The following is a 13,103-nucleotide window of genomic DNA, read 5'->3' on the forward strand; positions in this document are numbered from 1 at the left end:
TAGGTACTTTCCCGCGAAGTAATGGAAATAATCAGACTATTTAAATAACATTTTTTGGAATAATTTAAAACTGGAATCCATCTTTTCAGGGTTATAATCTATAAGGTAAAGTGTCGTATATGCGCTCCAATAAAATTTAATTGTTCACTTGTGCAGCCATTTAATTTAAGTTAACACATTAAAATAGAACAATACAACAAAATAATAACTGTTTAACTTCTTTTCACAAGTTATAAAAACATTTTTTTAATTTATTTGGTATCAGTTAAGTTTTTTTAATAAAAAAAACTTATATTTTAAATTTAATATATTTAAAATATTATTCTTTTGATTTTGTATGGAGTAAATTTAATTTAAAAATATATATATTTAGAATGATGCTCGCACTTAATTAACTTAATGCAACGTGCAATTTAATCTGAAGTAATTTATACACACAGTTTTAAAAAATCATATTATTTATTGAAACTAAATATTTTTACCTTTTTCATTATCAATAAATAAAACAATTTAAGCTCAAAATGTACACTGAAGTTTGAATTTGAGACTAAATAAATAATCACAGTAATGCTTTTTATTCAATTTATAAATTTTGAAATGAGTAAATAATCTTACCATGCAGTTGAGATAAAATTCGGGACTACTAACGTTGGAATAAATATATGAATCAGTATCATAATTTACGTTTCTCTACTAATTCCATATTGCACAACATACAATTAATTGTTACATGGTAGCACCCACGATAGATTAGTTTGCAATCTTAACCGGCTTGAAATCGCACTGCCGTGCAATAAATACCCTTGAAATAAACATGCATCCGATATTAAATTAGTATCAAAGAGCGTAGAACTATTCAGTCGAGCGATCGACGTTCTTAAAAGTATCTGGAATTTTACCCTATTTAATTTCCAGCCCATCAATTTTCTCCGTATAGCGAATAAAGAAGGTCAAATTTTTGTATTATAAAAGTGCAAAAGAATTGAAACAATACGCATTATTGTAGCATTTCTTTTTTTATCTCTCTTAATTGAGCGTTTGTGTCAAAAATACCAAAAACCGGATCTTCTTTAATTTTACGAAGAGGACTACATTTCAAAATAGATTGTTGTTTAAATAAAATTTCTCACAGAAACCAAGAAACCAGATATTTTAAACTATTAATAATATTTTAACTGATCTTGTGCTTAAAATGGCTTTTATTGTAACAAGATTTGTGATAATTTTAATTTAATGTGACAATTTAAAGAATAATTATAAAAATTGCATACATTTTATTATTTTATTCCAAATTATACACAAGTTTTAATAAATAGTATTATTTGTTCAAGCTAAATATTTTTACAGTTTTTAATGAAAAAATAAAACAATTTAGGCTTAAAATATACAATTTAGTTCGAATTTGAGACTGTTTAAAAAATTACAGTTAATGTTTTTATATAATAATCTATGAATTTTGAAACGAGTATCCCTTTTAACTAGTCGAGATAAAATTCTCATCGTCGGGCTTTTGCTATCTCCCAACATTGCAGAGATAAAAATACAGATTAAAAAGCAACAACTATTATTTGAAAATATTTAAATAAATTTACCCCTAACAATATTCTTCATTGTGCTGAACTCTGGAAGAAAATATTGGTGAAAAGTACAAACGAAACCCCAGTTTAAAGTACTGATTTGCATGCAACCCTAACGATTTTGTTCAGCAGGGGAAATTTGTCTCTCCTCTCCGGGGGAGAGAGTCGCTCTGCTGCGATTTACTGCCTCAATTTCCTCCATCTTGCTAATTTTATTACCTTCAGCTACTGGTGTTTGGGTCTTAAGTAGAGAAGGATAGGGTGTTGATGGCGTCACGATGAGAATGTAAAAAAAAAATATAAAGTGAGCGTGGTGTGGTGGGTGAAGGGCGCATGCATTTCGCTCGCTCGCAGGCCTGCCCGCCGGCTAGTTACTAAACAGACCCCCGCGGGACCGGCTGCCGCCGCTGCTGCTGCTGGACACACGATCTCATCTTTAAAACCAACAACTTCAAGGTAGCCGAGCTGCGACCGTCATTTCACAGAGTTCCTGCCCAGAAATAGACGTTGCATTTTGAGAAAATTCCTTGATAAAGTAGATTTTAATTTTTAAAAGGTCAAAAAACGCAGTTTGGCAAATTATTATCAGACCAATGTTTCATTTTTCTGTCTGGGTCCATTAAGAACCTATATATTTTACACTAAATAATTTAAATTAGATTTATTTAAAAATTTAACTGGAGAGAGTGTAAAGTAAATTCTGGAATTAAAATAATTGAAACTGTTAAAAGAGCATTTTTAAATTTGCTTAAAGCAGGAATCGCGAGGAGGAGTGCTGAATTATTTCCGGATGTTGGCAGCTGGAAAGAGGAATGCGCGATTATTCTTACTTTTCATCGCTGTGCCAGCCATGTCTGCTGTTTCTCTACAAAGGGACCTGACCTTTGAGGTAAACCGCGAAAGAAAGAGTCTTCTCTCACAGATCAAACAAACATTATTTCAAAAAGTGAGCAATTGTTTGATCTCACCGCTCTCACAAATACAGTATTTACAAGTTTGATTCGGCCAATTTTTAAATTAAAAATCACGTGTAAGGTTAATGGAAACACACAGGTGTCCCTATATGATTCCTTAAAATAATCAAAAATTTATTTAACTTCATTTTATGTATAAATAACAATTCATTTTTTCATTATCAATTATTTAAGTTTATAATTTTTGCCAAGGTTTTTAACTAGTAATCGAGTTATCCCGGTGTAGGATCTCCAGATAAATAAAATAAAATATATAATTATTTTGCCCTTTATATGTTTTATATAATAGTTTATTCTAATCCTGAAACGACATAAAATGCCCTTTGGTGGTGATTTCTATATATTTTATAGTAATTTATACATTTTTTGCCAAAGAATCTAAAAAATTTCAATAAGTTTGTTTGAAGATTACAATATTGATAATTTTACCATTGGCATTGCTCAAAGCGTCAAAATTTCAAATAATACACTCCATTAAACTTTTGTCTTCACCCTCCTCTATTGAACTTAAGTGTTTAAGGAGTGCTAACCCACTAACCTCTCAAATTAATTCAGCAATTAATTTAAGTTTTCCACAAGTCTACATGTGCCCGCCTGGAAGAAATGAATTCTCGTCGGCTTTGACAAAAATTACTACTTTTAACAACTTTAGTCGGTTTAAGGCTCGTTTTAAATCCAACTTTCCTATACGCAATTTTTTATTCAAATGAACAGAAAGCCACATTTTTAGGGGATATATCAATTACATTAATGGCGATTTAAAGTTCAGCATGTTTTAAACTGGTGAGAATTTTAATTAATTTGAATGGATAGGTAAGTTGATCTTTTTTAATTAAAAAATTTTAAAAAATCAAGATATTTGTTAAAAAAATCTTCTATTCAACAATATTGAGCTTATTAACTGTATTTTATTGAGTTTAGAAGCGAACTACTTATAAGGTCTCTAGTTCGAGCGGGGATCAGATTCGTGCGACGCGCAGATATGGCGTCCGGTGAAGTATGGCGCGAAAAAACGGTCACATGAAAATGCGTGAAAATAACCAAGTTTTCGTCAATATTGGGACATAATTTGCATTACTTGTACTAATTGTGTCTTTTCGACCGTAAAAAGAATCTCTTGACACTCGTACGGCAATCCAAAGAGAGCTTTTTGTTTCTCACATTCAGACGCCATGTTAGATCTGCGCAGTAGGAACCAATTTTATTGCACATCTGGCCCCCGCTATCTAGTTGCATGAAACCATTTAAAGTTTGGCACTATAACTTTTTAATTTGTATAAATGGTTCTCACTTGGCGTCTAAAAGAAAATCAGACACGCAGAAAAAATTAATTAATCTTATTTAAGCGGATTCAACAATTCAAAATTATTAGAATTGTTGGATGCATTAAAAAGTAGATTATTAGTTTTAACAACGAAAATAATTTAGTTTGCTACATTTACAAGCACATTTTGTCAATTTTATCCACAACTTACAGCGCTTAACCATTTTTTGGCAGATTTTCGATTCATCTCATCGAGATCAATTTAAAGTTAAATTAAATCTATTTTTGAAAACTATTTATTAGATTTCTAGTAAGCAAACATATTGAAAAACATACTGAATTTTGCAACCACATTTCTAAAAATTTCAATTTTGGCTTTAAAATTAATCCTTTTATATGAACTATATTTTCAATACATTGGTAAAATAACAATTTTTAAATTGAATTAATTTTAATTTTGGAGGAGAAATCTGGCAGCTCGACGAGCGTGCCGAGTTCGTGCCCCGATTCGAGCCTGTTGCGTCTGACGCCGATCCAGTGGTACCTGGCGTACACGTGCACCTTCATCTCGGGCAGCTGCCTGGCGTTGTTCGTGGCGGAGCGGGCGTGCCGCAGCGGGCGGCTCGCGTGGCTCTACCCTGGGCGCACGGTGCACGCGCTGGCGTGGACCCTGCTGCTGGCGCACCTCACCTTCCTGCTGGGCGTGGGCCGCGACGAGGTGCACGCCGTGTGCACCATGGTCGCCGCCACCCTCCACTACCTGCTGCTCTCCTCCTTCTTCTGGCTCAACGTCATGTGCGTCGACATTTTTCGCTGCTTTTTCTTCGTTACGTATCGTCCGGTGGCCGGGCGGCTTTTCCTTCATAGTGCCATTTACGCCTGGGGCGTCCCTGCCCTCGTCACCGCCCTCGCCATAGCGCTCGACAGCATCAACGAGTTCGCTCCCGACGCCAGCATCACTGCTGTTGGTAAGCCAGAAATTCTCTCATCTTGAATATTTATTTCCTGTTAAATTTAAAAATTTCGCTCGTTAGCGTGGGTAGTACAAATAAAAAGATGCTAAAAAGTAGAAATATGCCTTAGTTGGAGGTGGAAATCTCCTATTTCCTAACTCAAAAAGCAAAAAATAAAAATATATCCCAATAATTGGACTAAAACTTTTTTCCATTAATTAGTTTTAAAATCTATAGAAATTTTCTTATTGAAATAAGCATTTTAATTAAGTTTTAGATGTCCTTCCTGCAAAGTGCTTAAATTAAAGTTTGGAAAATATATATCAATAGTATTTTTTTACGTATCGAAAACTGATGGTGATCAAAAGTGTTTATAAAGACGTCTTTAATTTTTGTATTATTAACTGTCTTATTTTTATTATTTATTTTATTTTTAGAAATTAATTCATATTATATTTTAATTTAAACTTCAAATGTTTGAAATCAATTTTTTATTAATTGAATCACATCACAAGCGAATTTATCAAACACAATACTGATAATCGAAAAAAGTAAAGAGTTAAAATATCTCCCAATAATTGGATTATAACGTTTTTGTCCATTAATTAGTTTTAAAATCTATAAAAATTTTCTTATTGAAATAAGCAATTTAATTAAGTTTTAGATGTTCTTCCTGCAAAGTGCTTGAATTAAAGTTTGATCTATAAATTTCATTCAAATTTTAATTCATTAAAGTAAATATAATATGTATTAATATATTTTATTGAAATTTTTAATTTCTCGGAAAGCTAAAGTTAAATTATACATTTTATTTCAAGCCTTGGTAAAATTGTTCAAAAGTATTTTTTTTATTATAATCGCGAGAGAAATTAATTTGATAGAGTTTTGGTAATGTCGTATATATTTTTATTTTAGTTATCGTTTGGGAGTTAAGATCTGTGTCAACATAGAAATCGTTGAAGTTCGAATTTTAATGCCATATATATTTTTGTACAGTAAAGAGGACTTTTTATTGGGGAAAACTTAATTTACTGTGACAAATCAAATCGAAATTGACTTCAAATAATTACAAATCATTTTCTGAATACATTTAGCAGATGCTATCATTTCATTTACAATTTGGTAATCTTTAAAACCTACAGTGTTCGTTAGAATAACCGGAACAGTACCGATAAAGAAACAAAACGTAAGATGCTTCTAAATTAATGCTTCCAACAGGAATAAAATTTATTTCCAGAAACAAGCGCATGGTTCCACCAGAGGAAGCAAACCGATTCTATTTTACTGCCGTTTAAATAAAATCCCATCCTGAATTTTCACTTGGAAATAATGGAACCAAAATTTATAATTTAATAATAGATTTCCAAAAATATGAAAATGAAATTAAGATGATGAAAAAATTGTACAATTGACTTAAATTACAGAAATAACAAGGTATTTTTAAATTATCCGTGCTAAAAAATGAGCTGTTTGATTTATTGTGTATTATATCAATAAAAAATATATATTTATCAAATTTCATTTAAATAGAACCAAAACACCACATTTGAAATTATTGATTTTTGTCGTTTTTTCCTAACCTCTAACTTTAATATAATAAAATCGTAAATATCTCCTCTGAAATTATATCACATCAATCCTCATGAATTCAATAAATTCGCTCACAACAAAATCTTAAAACTTTTGTCAATTAAAATCCCGTTCGTGAAATTCGAAAAGAAATTTCTACTAAACAAAGATCACCAATAGATAAGCATACATGCATTTTTCTATGCGTAGAGAGCAGGAGAATTTGTCGATGCTTTATGTATTCCATAATTATGGAATAAAAAAGTTAGAATGTTCTTGAACTGCAAGATTTTACATATCTTAATTTATAATATTATTAGAATTTGAGCATTTAATTTTAAAATTTAACATGCTGCTAACATCTACGAGGTCTTTTACAATTTAGTATATCATAGTCAATCGTCTCAAGGCTATAAACATTTTAGGTAATAATTTTATTTACAAAATTTGACTTAAAAACACAACTTGAATGTGTTAAATTCACCACTATGTTAATTATTGCAATTAAAAAGTAAATAAAATAAAAATCTTCTAATGGCAAGCAAAACCATATTTTATTGTAACAAAATTTTTATATCCTAAAATATTTCTCAACTTTTTCATTAGCAGTGAAACCTTGCTACGCTCGTGGTGAAGTGTGCTTCATTGGCTCTGGGGCCGGCTTTGGCGTCCTGTTCGCCGTGCCTGCGTGCCTTTTGCTTCTGGTAGACGGCCTGGCGTTCGCGGCCATCATCTTCTGGATGCGGGACAACCGAGTGGAGGCGGCCCAGCGAAGGGAGGAGGCCGCGTTGCAACAGGAGGCGGCCGCCAACGGCACCGAGCCGCCCGTCTCCAAGGCCTCCCTCAACCCTGCGTCGCTCAGACGCCGCCGCAGCAGCGCCATCAGCAACAAGGAGCAACACAGGTTGCTCTCATTGTCAGCTTTGATCTCATTCTCATCAATTAAATAAATAATATAGGAGATTGAATATTAAACAAATATCTTTGCTCGTCACTTACTGGGAAATAAAAGATAATCCTATAAAAATAAATTTTTAACTATTTCATCAACAGAGTTTAGTTATAACTCGGAATAATGTTATGAAATAAATATGTAAGAAACCAGTTAAAATTTTAGTTCTTCCTAAAGTCTCATTAGATAAAGTAGCACCGTTTTTACAAATAAAACATTATTTAAATTAAAATGGAAAATAAATATCAATATTTTTTACGAATTTAAAACTGACTGTGATTAAAAGTGTTTATACAGACGTCTTTTATTTTTGTATTATTAACTGTCTTATTTTTATTATTTATTTTATTATTAGATAGTAATTTATACTTTAAATTCTTGAAACCAATTTTTTATTAATTGAATCACATCACAAGCAAAGTTAACAATCACAATACTGATAATAAATGATGTATAATCGTTGCCCCATATATACATAGTGTTAAATCAAAGCCATAAAATATTTAACAGTATCCATCTTTATAAATTTTTAAAATAATTGTAAATAATCCTTCTTTCTCAATAATTGTAAATTACTAAACTAATAAATTTTAAGTATTGTTTTTACTGATTATTTTGGATTCTAATAAAAAAAATATTTGTTTAAACCAAATATCAATAAATTTGTTATAAACTATTTTTTGAACGACAAAAGCCATTTAAAAATATAAACTAAATCCTTTTATTTTTGTTTTGCAGGTTTAAGGTTTACGTGCGTCTTTCGCTGGTGCTGACGGTTCCGTGGTGCTGTGGAATCGCGGCCGCCATCGGCAACTTCCCGTTCCTGTGGTACGCCGCGTCGCTGCTGATCGGCCTGCAGGGTACGTTCATCTTTGTGGCGTTTGGAGCGAAGCGCCGTCTGACCCAATTGGCCTGGAAGAAGGCGACCGGGAAGCCCTTGCGCAGACGGACGACCAGGGCCGACCACAGACAGGCCGCCCTCAAGTCCGCGTCCGCCTCGGTCACGGAGCCGAATTTTGTGGAGCAAAGCGTCGGTGCTACTCACAATCAGCGCCAAGCCGATGCGGAAAGCATTTAAGTCTGACGTTGGATTTCTCTGCCATGTGTAATGCAACTTATTGTACTTAATTTCATATGATATATAATAAAGGAGATGCTGAACTTTCTGATTGGAACTTCTCAGCTTGATTTTGACTTATCATCAACCGTGTAAAATCTAAAATCAGTTCATAAAGAGAGATATTAAATAATGTCATTTAACACGGATATTTTTTAGTTTGGGATTATAAACATCATTAATAAAGTTGTAGCAAGGAATGAGCCTATTGAATTATTACATTTTCAAGATTATTTAGAATTTATACAGATGTCAGAAAAATAAATTCTATATTATTGCATTAAAATTAAAATATAAAAATCATTTTTTGTGAAACATAAAAATGATGGAACTTTACATAATTCATATTTAAAAATAATTAAATTGAAAATTATTTTAACCATTAAAATTTAAATATTTGTGACCCGATAATGATTATTAAACTTATTTGATAAAGTATTGCTGAATTTTCATATTTAAATTATTAAATGTTTACTGTATTTTTACTTAAAATGACAAAAATAATTTTTGTGTTATAATTGGAACCACTTGAGGATGAAAAACAAGTAAAAGTCAAATATTTACTAGACGGGAAAAGTACCGCGGGACGGGTAAGGCGTCCTGCGGGACGGGTAGGGCGTTACGCGTAACGGGTAGGGCGTTACGCGTAACGGGTAGGGCGTTACGCGTAACGGGTAGGGCGTTACGCGTAACGGGTAGGGCGTTACGCGTAACGGGTAGGGCGTTACGCGTAACGGGTAGGGCGTTACGCGTAACGGGTAGGGCGTTACGCGTAACGGGTAGGCCGTTACGCGTAACGGGTAGGGCGTCACGCGTAACGGGTAGGCCGTTACGCGTAACGGGTAGGGCGTTACGCGTAACGGGTATGGCGTTACGCATAACGGGGAGGGCGTTACGCGTTTCGCGTAACGGGTATGGCGTTACGCATAACGGGGAGGGCGTTACAAGTCTCGCGTAACGGGTATGGCGTTACGCATAACGGGTAGGGCGTTACGCGTCTCGCGTAACGGGTATGGCGTTACGCATAACGGGGAGGGCGTTACAAGTCTCGCGTAACGGGTATGGCGTTACGCATAACGGGTAGGGCGTTACGCATAACGGGTAGGGCGTTACGCGTCTCGCGTAACGGGTATGGCTTTACGCATAACGGGTAGGGCGTTATGCTTCTCGCGTAACGGGTAGGGCGCGGGACGGGTAGGGCGCGGGACGGGTAGGGCGCGTAACGAGTAGGGCGTTACGCGTAACGGGTAGGCCGTTACGCATAACGGGTAGGCCGTTACGCGTAACGGGTAGGGCGTTACGCATAACGGGTGGGGCGTTACGCATAACGGGTGGGGCGTTACGCGTAACGGGTGGGGCGTTACGCGTAACGGGTAGGCCGTTACGCGTAACGGGTAGGCCGTTACGCGTAACGGGTAGGGCGTTACGCATAACGGGTGGGGCGTTACGCATAACGGGTAGGGCGTTACGCGTAACGGGTAGGGCGTAACGCGTTACGCGTAACGGATAGGGCGTTACGCGTAACGTGTAGGGCGTCACGCGTAACGGGTAGGCCGTCACGCGTAACGGGTAGGCCGTTACGCGTAACGGGTAGGGCGTTACGCGTAACGGGTAGGGCGTTACGCGTAACGGGTAGGACGTTACGCATAACGGGTAGGCCGTTACGCGTAACGGGAAGGCCGTTACGCATAACGGGTAGGGCGTTACGCGTAACGGGTAGAGCGTTACGCATAACGGGTAGGGCGTTACGCATAACGGGTAGGGCGTTACGCATAACGGGTAGGGCGTTACGCATAACGGGTAGGGCGTTACGCATAACGGGTAGGGCATTACGAGGAACGGGTAGGGCGTTACCCGTAACGGGTAGGGCGTTACGCGTAAAGGGGAGGGCGTTACGCGGGACGGGTAGGCCGTTACGCATAACGGGTAGGGCGTTACGCGGAACGGGTAAAAATTTCCAACCGTTAGACTCGCCTTGACCTCCACTAACAGCCCAAGTGTTTATGGGGAGCTTACCCTCATCCCCTTTCAACCCCATTGCTTCAATTTTAATAAAAAAATTAACGTACCTGCTTCCATTTGCATCGACTTGGCTTCAAAACATTTAAAATCATACTAAATTCCTACTGAATTACCACCCCGCCCATTCAACCAAATCTAAAAAAAATGTTTTTTAATAAAATCTAAATTAATAAAATTATCCAGAGCTATAAAATGTTGTTCATTTCCAAAGGGTTTAAAGTATAGGGGTGGAGTTTAAGAACCCCTAAACCCTTCAGCTGCTCAGGGGAGGTCAAGACGAGTCTAACGGTGAAAAGTTTTTGTAATTATTATGGTTAAAACCCATGGAGTTGCAAGCAGAAATAATTAAATTTAAGCCTTGACAAAAGAAAACTATTTTGTTCTAAAACATTAAATAAATTGCAGTTTTGCGGTAATTTTGCGGTTACCGCAACTACGGTTTTGGTCAAGACCGATGCGGTTGTGGTGCGGTTGTGGATTTTTCTTTAAAAAATGCGGTTACCATGGTAATGAAAATTGACACCGCACAGTGTGGTAGGCGGTGATAACATACTCTAATTCAGCCGTACGTCTTGACAATTCTTGAGCAGATTTTTTAAATTTAAAAAAAAATTAAACTTAAAAAAGCTAGCTGAAATTTATTTTCCTTTTATTAAATTAATGTAGTTCAATAATATTTTTTCCAAGCTCTGTCACTTAATGGCTGACAACATTATATCCTATTTTCGATTTAAACTGACTATTATTTCCTTAATCTGTATGTCACCTCCAGTAATTCAGTAAAATCATTATGAATGCGTTCAGAAGAAAATTAAATATCATGTTATAGAAAATTCAAATAATACAGGACACTATAGATGAAATCTCATTTCAAACGGTTTTATCAGCTAGTCCGACGTGTCTAGAACGTGTCACAAGCGGTTTAAGTACATTTCAGTCGGTGATAAGACAGTTTGAGACGGTTTCAAGTGGCTCTAGGAAGCGAGAATCGTGCTAGTGTGCAGAAGCCTAGAACTTTGAGGAGAAATTTTATTGACCGTCTAAAATTCCTATTTCCATTGTTATAATTTGAAATTTTGAACAAAGATGAATATATTTAACTTTTTTAAATGTCAGGAGGTATGCAACCGGGGGGTCATTTATGTTATGCGCGTTGCGTAACTCGATTCAATTATACATTTTATTCATGATCTGGTTGGAGATCAATGACCGCATTAAACAAGTCCAACCGCTTTTGAAGGTTGCCCTTGAAATTTCCCTAAACTTGTACTGCTACTGATCGTAATCTCTTATGCTCATGTTTTTTAAAACTTGAATCCTAACTTGCAATTTTGCAGTTTACAACGTCATTAAGTTAATGAAAATAAATCTCTTACTGCCTTATTGGATCTTGAAATAAAACTTGAACAATATGTTGATAAAAAAATTAAAATATTCAGAAATTTTATTTCCATAAAAGCACAACATTTTGACTTCACGTTTTATCCGTAACAGACTTATTGGAATTTCAAGAGATAAAACAACTATTTAAGATTTTTCGGAGTTGAAGATCCCAAGTAACATTGCAAATCGGCTAGGTTGGACTTGATGAGTTTCGCTTTAATAGATTGCTTGTTCAGTCTTTGGTGGGCCGCGAAGCGGTGGCAGCCGCCGAACGAGAAGTAGTAATTGCCGCCCTCGCTGCCCTGCAGCCAAAGCACGTCGATCGGCGGCACAAGGTGGATCGTGTCCGGATTCTGAAAGGCGTCACACACACGTCGAGAGAGGTGTCGCAAGGATCGCTTTTTCATACCTTGATCGTGTCCATCAGACTTTTGACTTTTTGCTCGTCCAGCTCCGACTGCAGAGGCCTGGTAATCACTTCCATCGGCATTTCGTACACGTCCGGCTCGTCCTTGCTAACAATTGAGGAAATGTCGCCGCTCATGCTGGACCTCGAAATGCGACGCAGCGGATTGGAAATCAATCGAGGGTAAATCGACATTCCATGAGAGGCCGGAAATTAATTAAATTTCGAAACTGCAGTGTGCTGCGATTGTGTGTGTCCAATAAAGCTAAGCAAAATATGTATGTCACCTCTATCAGCGTTTATACTCCATAAAAAAGTGACGCGCACATGCAATCAAATCACCTGATGGCAACACACTCGGTCAACCAGGCCTCTTGTTTACCTTTCGCTTCATTCTGCGGCCGCAGAGAGGGGACAACTCGTTCTTCACTGACGTCACGTGTATTATCTCTGCACTGCACAAAACGCCACGAATTATCGCGTCGGAGAACCGCGAAACGAATCTCGGTATGGACACGAAAAGCTACCTAATTTTTGCGCATACTTTGATAATTATCATTTTCGATTTGGATTAATTGGAAACCTTTGTTCCAACCCAGAAAATTAAATTGCAAAACAATCTTTTTTTATTGCGTCATCTGATTTATTTATAAAAAAACAAGAAAATAAATATTACGCTATTTAACTTTTGAGCCGCATTTCAAAACGCCGGAAACTGTTTTAGACCACAATCCCGTCAAAATGAGCTGAAAATCATTATAATTGCCATCTGAATTGCCGCTCGAAACACGCTCGAAATGGTTTAATTTTTAAAATTGAGTATATTCCAGGACTAATTCAATACTAGTTTCTCGCTTAAGCGTTTCTTTGGCTCAAAGATAAAATG

At 36.1% G+C, this 13,103-nt stretch overlaps 2 protein-coding genes across 5 annotated transcripts; one reads left to right on the forward strand and one right to left on the reverse strand.

Moving 5' to 3' along the window:
- Positions 1 to 1,716: 1,716 nt before the first annotated feature.
- LOC135943960 (adhesion G protein-coupled receptor E3-like) lies at positions 1,717 to 8,471 on the forward strand. Of its 2 annotated transcripts, none has more exons than XM_065490629.1 (5): positions 1,717 to 2,033; positions 2,332 to 2,466; positions 4,279 to 4,783; positions 6,944 to 7,241; positions 8,028 to 8,471. In XM_065490629.1, exons 2-5 carry the CDS (start codon positions 2,368 to 2,370, stop codon positions 8,365 to 8,367), a joined length of 1,242 nt encoding a protein of 413 aa, XP_065346701.1. In that variant the 5' UTR covers positions 1,717 to 2,033; positions 2,332 to 2,367; the 3' UTR covers positions 8,368 to 8,471. The 2 variants fall into 2 exon arrangements, with proteins under 2 accessions (XP_065346701.1, XP_065346700.1); XM_065490628.1 differs by having other exon boundaries at positions 2,335 to 2,466.
- A 3,369-nt stretch (positions 8,472 to 11,840) lies between these two features.
- On the reverse strand, positions 11,841 to 12,669 carry Srx (Sulfiredoxin). 3 transcript variants are annotated; one of them, XM_065489583.1, is made up of 3 exons: positions 12,560 to 12,669; positions 12,221 to 12,362; positions 11,841 to 12,164 (listed from the first exon to the last, which is right to left on the reverse strand). In XM_065489583.1, the coding sequence occupies exons 2-3, from the start codon at positions 12,353 to 12,355 to the stop codon at positions 11,952 to 11,954; spliced, it is 348 nt and encodes a 115-aa protein (XP_065345655.1). In that variant the 5' UTR covers positions 12,356 to 12,362; positions 12,560 to 12,669; the 3' UTR covers positions 11,841 to 11,951. The 3 variants fall into 3 exon arrangements, with proteins under 3 accessions (XP_065345655.1, XP_065345654.1, XP_065345653.1); XM_065489582.1 differs by having other exon boundaries at positions 12,505 to 12,633; XM_065489581.1 differs by lacking the exon at positions 12,560 to 12,669 and having other exon boundaries at positions 12,221 to 12,488.
- Between the last annotated feature and the right edge of the window lie 434 nt (positions 12,670 to 13,103).

The sequence above is a fragment of the Cloeon dipterum genome, chromosome 4 (assembly GCF_949628265.1).
Source record: "Cloeon dipterum chromosome 4, ieCloDipt1.1, whole genome shotgun sequence".
Taxonomy (NCBI): domain Eukaryota; kingdom Metazoa; phylum Arthropoda; class Insecta; order Ephemeroptera; family Baetidae; genus Cloeon; species Cloeon dipterum.

What these genes read in the sequence shown, in the direction of transcription:
- LOC135943960 (XM_065490629.1), top strand. Translation starts at nt 2,368, where the DNA reads ATGTTGGCAGCTGGAAAGAGGAATGCGCGATTATTCTTACTTTTCATC. An exon ending in AAAGGGACCTGACCTTTGAG is followed by an intron (nt 2,467 to 4,278) that starts GTAAACCGCGAA and finishes TTAATTTTGGAG; the next exon opens with GAGAAATCTGGCAGCTCGAC. An exon ending in AGCAACAAGGAGCAACACAG is followed by an intron (nt 7,242 to 8,027) that starts GTTGCTCTCATT and finishes TTTGTTTTGCAG; the next exon opens with GTTTAAGGTTTACGTGCGTC.
- Srx (XM_065489581.1), bottom strand. Translation starts at nt 12,412, where the DNA reads ATGTCGATTTACCCTCGATTGATTTCCAATCCGCTGCGTCGCATTTCG. An exon ending in GTCTGATGGACACGATCAAG is followed by an intron (nt 12,165 to 12,220) that starts GTATGAAAAAGC and finishes GACGCCTTTCAG; the next exon opens with AATCCGGACACGATCCACCT.